General features: G+C 43.9%; 1 protein-coding gene across 1 annotated transcript in view; it reads left to right on the forward strand.

Moving 5' to 3' along the window:
- The window catches only part of adam15 (ADAM metallopeptidase domain 15), a 28,697-nt gene extending 19,677 nt beyond the window's left edge, over nt 1–9,020 (forward strand). Inside the window, exons 21-25 of the mRNA XM_038976864.1 lie at nt 2,461–2,526; nt 2,737–2,802; nt 4,915–4,983; nt 6,752–6,909; nt 7,068–9,020. Of these exons, the coding sequence (XP_038832792.1) occupies nt 2,461–2,526; nt 2,737–2,802; nt 4,915–4,983; nt 6,752–6,909; nt 7,068–7,134 (426 nt within the window). The 3' untranslated portion in view covers nt 7,135–9,020. The remainder of the gene's footprint in view (nt 1–2,460; nt 2,527–2,736; nt 2,803–4,914; nt 4,984–6,751; nt 6,910–7,067) is intronic.
- Nucleotides 9,021–9,951: the final 931 nt, after the last annotated feature.

A 9,951-nucleotide genomic window follows, 5' to 3' on the forward strand; every position in this document is an offset into this window, starting at 1 on the left:
TGTGAACCTTCACCCCCAGTCTGAGAACCTGCTTCAGAGCGCTCAGGACTTCATCAAGGGATCTCTGTACTTTTTTCTCACCAATTTTGTGGTATCCAATTGGTAGTTAGTCTTGTCTCATTGTCTACAACTCCCATACAGACTCTGGAGAGGCGAAGGTCGAGAGCCATGCATCCTCGGGAACACGACCCAACCAAGCCGCACTGCTTCTTGACACAATGCCAGCTTAACCTGGAAGACAGCCACACCAATGTGTTGGAGAAAACACTGTACACCTTGAGACCGTGTCAGAGTCCATACGCCCGGCCCGCCACAGGAGTCACTAGAGGGACAAGGATATCCCTGCCGGCCAAACCCTCCCCTAACCCGGACTTGAACCAGGATCTCTAGTGGCACAGCTAGCAACTGCGATGCAGTGCCTTAGACCATTGCACCACTCGGGTGGCCCTCTGTACTTTGCTCCCTTCATCTTAGCCTCGATCCTGACTAGTCTCCCAGTCTCTGCCACTGAAAAACATCCCCACAGCATGATGCTGCCACCACCATGCTTCACCGTAGGGATGATGCCAGGTTTCCTCCAGACGTGACACTTGGCATTCAGGCCAAAGAGTTCAATCTTGGTTTCATCAGACCAATTTGTTTCTCATGATCTCAGAATCCTTTAGGTGCCTTTTGGCGAACTCCAAGCGGGCTGTCATGTGCCTTTTTACTGAGGAGTGACTTCCGTCTGGCCACTCTACCATAAAGGCCTGATTGGTGGAGGGCTGTATAAATGGTTGTCCTTCTAGAAGGTTCTTCCATATCGACAGAGGAACTCTGGAGCGCTGTCAGAGTGACCATCGGGTTTTTGGTCACCTCCCTGACCAAGGCCCTTCTCCCCCGATTGCTCAGTTTGGCCGGGCGGCCAGCTCAGAGTCTTGGTGGTTCCAAACTTCTTCCATTTAAGGATGATGGAGGCCACTGTGTTCTTAGGGACCTTCAATGCTGCAGAATGTTTTGGTACCCTTCCACAGATCTGTGCCTCGACACAATCCTGTCTCGGAGCTCTACGGACAATTCCTTCGACCTCGTGGCTTGGTTTTTGCACTGACATGCACGGTCAACTGTGGGACCTTATATAGACAGGTGTGTGCTTTCCAAATCATGTCCAATCAATTGAATTTACCACAGGTGGACTCCAATCAAGTTGTAGAAACATCTCAAGGATGATCAATGGAAACAGGATGCACTCGAGCTCAATTTCGAGTCTCATGGCAATGGGTCTGAATACTTATGTAAATTAGGTATTTCTGTTTTGTATTTTTGTTGGCTCCAATGCTTCCCATAGTTGTCAAGTTGGCTTGATATCCTTTGGATGATGGACCATTCTTGATGCTTTGTCATTGTGGGCTATTGTGTGTAGATTGCTGAGGATTTATTTTAATTTAATCCACTGTAGAATAAGGCTGTAATGTAACAAAATGTGGAAAAAGTCAATGGGTCTGAATACTTTCCGAAGGCACTGTATACTATTGTATTTGTTTCATGTGGGGAGCTATGTAAGATTTGCCTGAATAAGGGGAGCATAAAGAAAATTTTAAAAAGCATCTAACACATTAACAAGGTCTACACTGAACAAAAATATAAACACAACATGCAACAGTTTCAAAGATTTTACTGAGTTACAGTTTATATAAGGAAATCAGTACATTTAATACATTTATTTAGTCTATGGATTTCATATGACTGGGAATACAGATATACATATGCTGGTCACAGAATATATATATATATATTTTTTTTAAGGTAGGAGCATTGATCAGAAAACCAGTCAGTTTCTGGTATGACTACCATTTGCCTCATGCAGCGCATCACATCTCCTTCGCATAGAGTTGATCAGGCTGTTGATTGTAGCCTGTTCCGCTCTTCAATGGCTGTGCGATGTTGCTGGATATTGTCAGGAACTGGAACACAGTGTCGTACAAGTCTATCCAGAGCATCCCAAACATGCTCAGTGGGTGATGTGTCTGAGTATGCAGGCCATGGAAGAGCTGGGACATTTTCAGCTTCCAGGAATTGTTTACCGATCCTTGCGACGTGGAGGCGTGCATTATCATGCTGAAACATGAGGTGATGTCAGCGGATGAATGGCATGACAATGGGCCTCAGGATCTTGTCACGGTATCTCTGTGCATTCAAATAGCCATCGATAAAATGCAGTTGTTGTAAACAAATTTGTGCACAACATTTTAGAGAAATAAGCTTTTTGTGTGTGTGGAATATTTCTGGGATCTTTTATTTCGGCTCATGAAACATGGGACCAACACTTTACGTGTTGTGTTTATATTTTTGTTCAGCATATGTTCAAGAAACCAATTCATATTTTCTCAATCTGAGTTGTATATGTTCTGCTTAAGTCTAATAACTAATTTACCCCCCATTGGCTGTCAAAACCCTTTGCCTCCTGTTTTCTCCTATCAGGTTCAGGACAGACCTGCTCCGCCTACTAAGCCACTTCCTCCTGACCCTGTCTTAAAACAAGCCCAGGTAACCTGGCCTAGGCCTGTGAGGTGATGGGTAGCTTGAAAAATGCTTGTGTGTGCAATGCAATGAGATGAAATCTCTAACTTATCATTATTTATCTATAAGAATTCTCATGTTTTCTAGAACTAACATTCTGTCTTTATGTATGTGTAGTTGCAGTATTATAGCGAAGTCGTGTTTGTTCCTCTACTTTTTCCAAATATTCATCATTAGATAAGAAGGAAACGGCCAGCCCCCACCAAGCCCCTGCCCCCCGACCCCAGCCCCCCTAACAACCAGGTACAGTCAGAGGTTGCCATTAATGACGAGGTCTTCGTCCATATGTAGTAATAGTTGTAGTTGTTTTTGTTCAGAGCTGTGTTTTTGTTCAGAGCTTTTTGTATCTGTTTAGAGGGCCATGCCATCACACTGTTTCTTTAAAATGATTCTATGAGGGGGCCTCCTGAGTGGCGCAGTGGTCTAAGGCACTGCATCAAAGTGCTTGAGGCGTTACTACAGACCCGGGTTTGATCCCAGGCTGTGTCGCAGCCGGCCGCGACCGGGATACCCATGAGGCGGAAAACAATTGGCCCAGCATCGTTAGGGGAGGGTTTAGCCAGCCAGGATCTATTTGTCCCATCATGCTCTTGTGGCACGCTGACTTCAGTCGCCAGTACTGTGTTTTTTCCAACAAATTTGGTGTGGCTGGCTTCCGAGTTAAGGGAGCAGTGTGTCAAGAAGCAGTGTGGCTTGGCAGGGTAGTGTTTCGGAGGACGCATGGCTCTCGACCTTCGCCTCTCCCGAGTCCGTACGGGAGTTGCAGCAATGGGACAAGACTCCCTCCAATTGGATATCACGAAATTGGGGTAAAAAAAAACAAACATAAAAAAATATATATTCTATGAGGATATGACATGTCAGTCTGAATGGAAACCTGCATGTACAGGGTGACTTAAAAATTGATGTTGAAAACCAACCACAGCATTACTTTGATTATTTAGCATTACTTACTGGCATATGGGGGGGAGCATGTTCCTCCTAGTAAGCGCCAACAGTAGCCACAGTGTCTAATGCTTAACAGGGGTTTAAGTTGAACAAGATTAACTCTCCTGTTTAGATGTGTAAATCTGTCACTTAGCAAAAAAAAACTCCACATGAGCGAACTCTATCCCCAGCTTAGATCTGGAAGAGTAGCCTATGTGCTGAGACACAATGATTGAACTAGTTGACAAAGACCGTGGCTCCACACACCAGAGTTGTTCATCTCTTTATTTACAATCACTTTTGTAAATTGTGTGTCGAATCTTCTGTGATGATGCCTACAAAACACGGTAGGCATTATTACATAACATTCAAATCTTGAGCTACATAGTTAATTAGCTGATGCTCTAGAATCAATGTACACTGAGTGTACAAAACATTAGGAACAACTTCCTAATTTTGAGTTGCAACCCTTTTTGCCCTCAGAACAGCCTTGAATCGTCGGGGCATAGACTCTCCAAGGTGTTGAAAGTGTTCCACAGGGATGTTGACCAATGTTGACTCCAATGCTTCCCGCAGTTGTGTCAAGTTGGCTTGAGTGGGTGGTGGACCATTCTTCATACTCTCAGGAAACTGTTGAGCGTGTTGCAGTTATCGACCCACTCAAACCGGTGTGCCTGGCACCTACTACCCTGTTCAAAGGCACTTAAATATTTTGTCTTGCCCATTCACCCGCTGAATGACACACATACACAGTTCATGTCCCAAGGCTTAAAAATCCTTCTTTAACCTGTCGCCTCCCCTTCATCTACTGTATGTGGATTTAACAGGTGACATCAATAAGGGATCATAGTTTTCACCTAGATGCACCTGGTCAATCTGTCATGGAAAGAGCAGGTGTTCCTAATGTTTTGTACACTCAGTGTATATTCCCTACCACTCTTCCTCAAAAAAGTATCTTATAGTCATTGGTCAAGTTGCTGATTTCTAACGTTTGGTCAGTGTGGGTAAATTCATCTCATCTGTATGGCATTGAGTAGCACTGGTGTCGATCATCTTTCCCTCTTATCATCTACTTCCATGATTGGAATCTGTCTTGTCAATAGTAACGTAATGGATACTATTCCATTACTTTAGAGTGCATTTGTTACCTGCATGGAACTGAGCATGATGGCGAATGAATAGAGGTAGCTGTCTCATCTCTGTGGTTTGCTAATAGAAATGATTTGTGTCTTTGACATCTCATTGCATGAGAATTCATTTGACGTTTGTTGTTTTTATCATACAAAAAGCGAATGTTTGAGTATTGTGACTACTCTGGAGTCTCATTCAGTTAGAATAGCTGAATAGTCCCTTTCCTTTGGTTGGTCTCTTCACCCCTCTCTCTCATTCTCTCCATCTATTCCTTCTGTTTTCCGTCCGTTATTCTAGCCATCGTTGAGTCGGCCGGCTCCTCCCACCAAGCCTCTACCCCCTGACCCTGTGCTAACAGGCAGCCAGGTACCAGAGTAGCATGTAGACATGGCTGCATGTGGGCATTGCATTGGGTCTGATTGGTTTATTTATGTGATAAGTGGGGTGGGTTGGTTAATTGATTGTGGAGGGATGTAATGGTTGATTGTGTGGTTAATTGATGAGTCTGTAGTTGATTGGTTGATTCAATGGATTTAATTATTTGAGACAATGAATCTAATCACACTAATCAAGCTTTAGTTCAGAATTGTATTGTATTGCTAAATTTACAGTTATGTGCAAATGCAGATAAAAAAGTACTTCATATTCACTCCCTAAGACAGAAGTTGGTTACAAAAGAATGCACAGCTAATCTATGGCTATAGCTAATGGCAATGTTAGTAACTGTTTGAAAATAAAACAAATATTTAGGTGAAATTTGCATTTTTAACTGCATTTTATTGATGTTGATACTTAATTTGCATATTAAACCATGCTTAATATATTGGTGTAGTGTAAATACACTCACTGGTACAGCACCCCGTTCACGAAAAGGGATCGCTTCTACAGACAGTGAGTCACGTGGCCGTGGCTTTCCATATAAAACAGGCATCGAGACATTCAGTTACTGTTTGATTGAAGGTTAGAATGGACAAAATAAGTGGCCTAAGCAACTTTGAGCATGGTATGATCGTCGGTGCCAGGCGCACCGGATCCAGTATCTTAGAAACGGACGCCTTCCTGGGCTTTTCACACGAGTGTCTAGGGTTTACTGAAAATGTTGTGACAAACAAAACATCCAGTCTGCGGCAGTCATGTGGGCAAAAAAAGCTTGTTGATGAGAGAGGTCGAAGGAGAGTGGCAAGAATCGTGCAAGCTAACAGGTGGGCCACAAACAGACAAATGGCACAGTACAACAGTGGTGTGTAGAATAGCATCTCGGAATGCAAAACTCGTCGGTCCTTGTCACGGATGGGCTTTTGCAGCCGACGACCACACCGGGTTCCACTCCTATCAGCTAAAAATAGCAAAAAGCGGCTCCAGTGGGCACGCTATCACCAACACTGGACAATCAAAGAGTGAAAAAACATTGCCTGGCGTGACCTGCGCAGTCCCAGACCTTAACCCAATAGTGCATTTTCGGGATGAGATGGAACAGGCTGTTCGCAGCATGAATATACCACCGTCCAATAAGCAGCAACTGCATGATGCCATCGCGTCAGCATGGACCAACCTCCTCCTTGTGGAACGTTTCTGACACCTTGTGGAATGCCCAGAATACTTCAGGTTCTTCTGGAGGCAAAGGGGGGTCCGACCCTCTACTAGATGTGTGTACCTAATAAACTGGCCGGTGAGTGTAGTTTGCATCGTCCATGTACAATCAGGCAACCTTCAACACATCAATATCAGCAAGTCTCATAAATTATTTCTAGTACTATTGGCAGAACAGTTAACTAAACCAAAAGTGAATCAATTAAATCTACTTTTGGTCTAGAGCAGGGATGGGCAACTCCAGTCCTCGGGGGCCATAGTGGTCACACTAGTTCCTCATCCCTAGCAAACACCGCTGATTTAAACTAATTGCGTTTTTAAACTGAAGATCATTAGTTGATCATTGGAGTCGTGTGTTAGCTGTGGCTGGGGCAAAAGTGACAGTAATCAGGCCCCCAAGGACTGAAGTTGGTCTAGAGCCCTCAATCTTCAATTGTCTTGTCTCTGTTACCTAAACTCTATGTGACGAGATGGCTATAATCAACAAAAATCATCCTGTGTCACACCTGGATTGTATTATATGTTTCTATTGTATTTTCTTCAGGCCCTTGTACCACCCAAAAAACCACCAGCCTCCAGGAAGTCCTTGCCTTCGGACCCCCCGTCACATCCCACCCATCCTGGGTACACTGCATCTGGTGCCCCCGTGCAACATGGAGCGAGTATAACTTCAGTTCCTCCTGTTGCAGCCATCCCTTCCAGGTACTTCAGTGGCTGTATTGTTCGGCTAAGTTGATGAATGTATAGATGTCAGATGAATGGGCAGATAGAGACATACAGTTGGTGTTGTACAGTATTGTAACAAAAGCTGGAGGTGACCTTCTTTTCTATCTTTCTATATCCCTCTCTCTCTCACATAGACGTGCCCCTTTACCTCCAGTACGGACGTCACAACCCAGAAAACCTAACTCGACACCTCCGATTTAACCACCAAAGACCCACAAAACCACTAGGATTATCTTAAACCGGACAACACGAATTGCACTGATTCAGCCAGGAGTTTTATTATGGAGACCCTTATAGGACGGCTCAGAACCCAGAAGTCTCCAAACGAAGACTGCGTTTCACTCTCCCTGCCCCACTTAACTATTTCCTGTTGTCTTCCTACTGAGAGACTGACAGGTTCCTTGGTTGGTTACCTGCCATGTTGGGACAGACTGGGACAAAGCAGAGAAAGTCTGGAATGTTCAGTCGGGTTGACCCGTTGGCCATTGAGAAACTGAATGGATGTAGTTAAGTATCCGTCAAAGATGTAACACTTCCTGAAAACTGTGTGGCTTTTGACATTAACTGACAATTACAAAAACGGATGTCTACACAGAGGATAAGCTCAATGAAGATTAAAGGTAGGCCCAGTACTGGTTTTATGGCACTAGCACATTTGAATATGCTCTGTGATGCTTCAGAATAGCTTATTACTCTTCAAATTATAGGTTGAAGCCCAAGTCATCCTCCCAATCTGACTGTGGCCACCATTTTTCAGTATTTTATTTTAAGTGACTTGGCTAATGCAGGCCTCAGGAAACAAGTCCTGACCACCTCTTGGTCTCTTTCCGGAATAAAGAAACATATCAACACTTTCATTCACCGCAATGATTTCTTTGATCTCCATCACAATGGTGTCATTGAAGGGGAGGACCTTGCATGCAACCCTCTGACTAACCCTTGAGATTAAATGAGAATAGTGTCACAGAAACTTTAGTTCTTGATAGCAGAGCTGTACAACTGTAAATACCATAGAATTGGAACTTGCCTACTAGTTTTAATTCTACAATAACGACTATTTAAAAGCCGAAGAGATGGATCTCTGGAGAAGTGAGGGGGGAAGTAGATTGAACTTTGTGAAACGCGAGGCCACTTCTCGAAGACTGACCTACGTTCTGACAGATCGGTTGCCTTTTTTGTACCTTTGGTGATCAGTTGTGCCGCACCAGTTTTGGCCGAAATGAGTTAAGTGCACTCCTAGAATGTCTTTACATATTCAGGTGAATTAAAACCAAGCCATGGGATTCACTTCTTAAACTGGGGAAACGCACAGACTGAATGTACGAAAAAAACTATAGGCTCACACTTTACATTAAGTCACAGCAATGCCATGTAGTTACACCAAATATCATTTTCTCTGTCTTATTTCATGTAACTAGATTGGTAATTAATGTCAAACATTTTTTGTCACTTATCCTTTTAGTGCAATTCAAGCATTGTTATGTTCCTTCTCTGCAGTTTGAGTAACTACATGGTATAAGGGCAACTTAATATAAAGTGTTATGATGGTCTGAAATAAACCACAATATAAGTATTACTACTCCTGAAGTGGTGGGCCACCTGTACAGGGGCTGTATGTCAACAGGCAACAGTATTGCTTTTGCCTGCATGTCATGAAAGTGTATTTCATTTCTAGTGAATGATTGTTGTTTTCTATGTCAAAACGTATATGTTTGTCTTCTATTTAATATTGGTTAAAGTGATGAATTCCAAGCCTTATGAGTTTTAAGTTAATAACATACTCTTATGAAGACCAAGTGGTTGAATTTGAAAGCACCCCAACGGCAACATGGCTAACTGTGTTTATACAGCAAATAGATGTTTTTGTGTATCAATGATGGCTTATTTAGTCAAAGAGAACGGCTAGCAGGTATGATAATTAGAATTGGTAACTGATACTCTTCATCCTGATTTGAAATCTTCCAATACTTCTTGGTCATTTGGATAAATGAGTACTGGTATGCAATATACACTGCTCAAAAAAATAAAGGGAACACTAAAATAACACATCCTAGATCTGAATGAATGAAATATTCTTATTACATACTCTTTTCTTTACATAGTTGAATGTGCTGACAACAAAATCACACAAAAATTATCAATGGAAATCAAATTTATCAACCCATGGAGGTCTGGATTTGGAGTCACACTCAAAATTAAAGTGGAAAACCACACTACAGGCTGATCCAACTTTGATGTAATGTCCTTAAAACAAGTCAAAATGAGGCTCAGTAGTGTGTGTGGCCTCCACGTGCCTGTATGACCTCCCTACAACGCCTGGGCATGCTCCTGATGAGGTGGCGGATGGTCTCCTGAGGGATCTCCTCCCAGACCTGGACTAAAGCATCCGCCAACTCCTGGACAGTCTGTGGTGCAACGTGGTGTTGGTGGATGGAGCAAGACATGATGTCCCAGATGTGCTCAATTGGATTCAGGTCTGGGGAACGGGCGGTCCATAGCATCAATGCCTTACTCTTGCAGGAACTGCTGACACACTCCAGCCACATGAGGTCTAGCATTGTCTTGCATTAGGAGGAACCCAGGGCCAACCGCACCAGCATATGGTCTCACAAGTGGTCTGAGGATCTCATCTCGGTACCTAATGGCAGTCAGGCTACCTCTGGCGAGCCCATGGAGGGCTGTGCAGCCCCCCAAAGAAATGCCACCCCACACCATGACTGACCCACCGCCAAACCGGTCATGCTGGAGGATGTTGCAGGCAGCAGAACGTTCTCCACGGCGTCTCCAGACTGTCACGTCTGTCACGTGATCAGTGTGAACCTGCTTTCATCTGTGAAGAGCACAGGGCGCCAGTGGCGAATTTGCCAACCTTGGTGTTCTCTGGCAAATGCCAAACGTCCTGCACGGTGTTGGGCTGTAAGCACAACCCCCACCTGTGGACGTCGGGCCCTCATACCACCCTCATGGAGTCTGTTTCTGACCGTTTGAGCAGACACATGCACATTTGTGGCCTGCTGG

The sequence above is a fragment of the Salvelinus namaycush genome, chromosome 37 (assembly GCF_016432855.1).
Source record: "Salvelinus namaycush isolate Seneca chromosome 37, SaNama_1.0, whole genome shotgun sequence".
Taxonomy (NCBI): domain Eukaryota; kingdom Metazoa; phylum Chordata; class Actinopteri; order Salmoniformes; family Salmonidae; genus Salvelinus; species Salvelinus namaycush.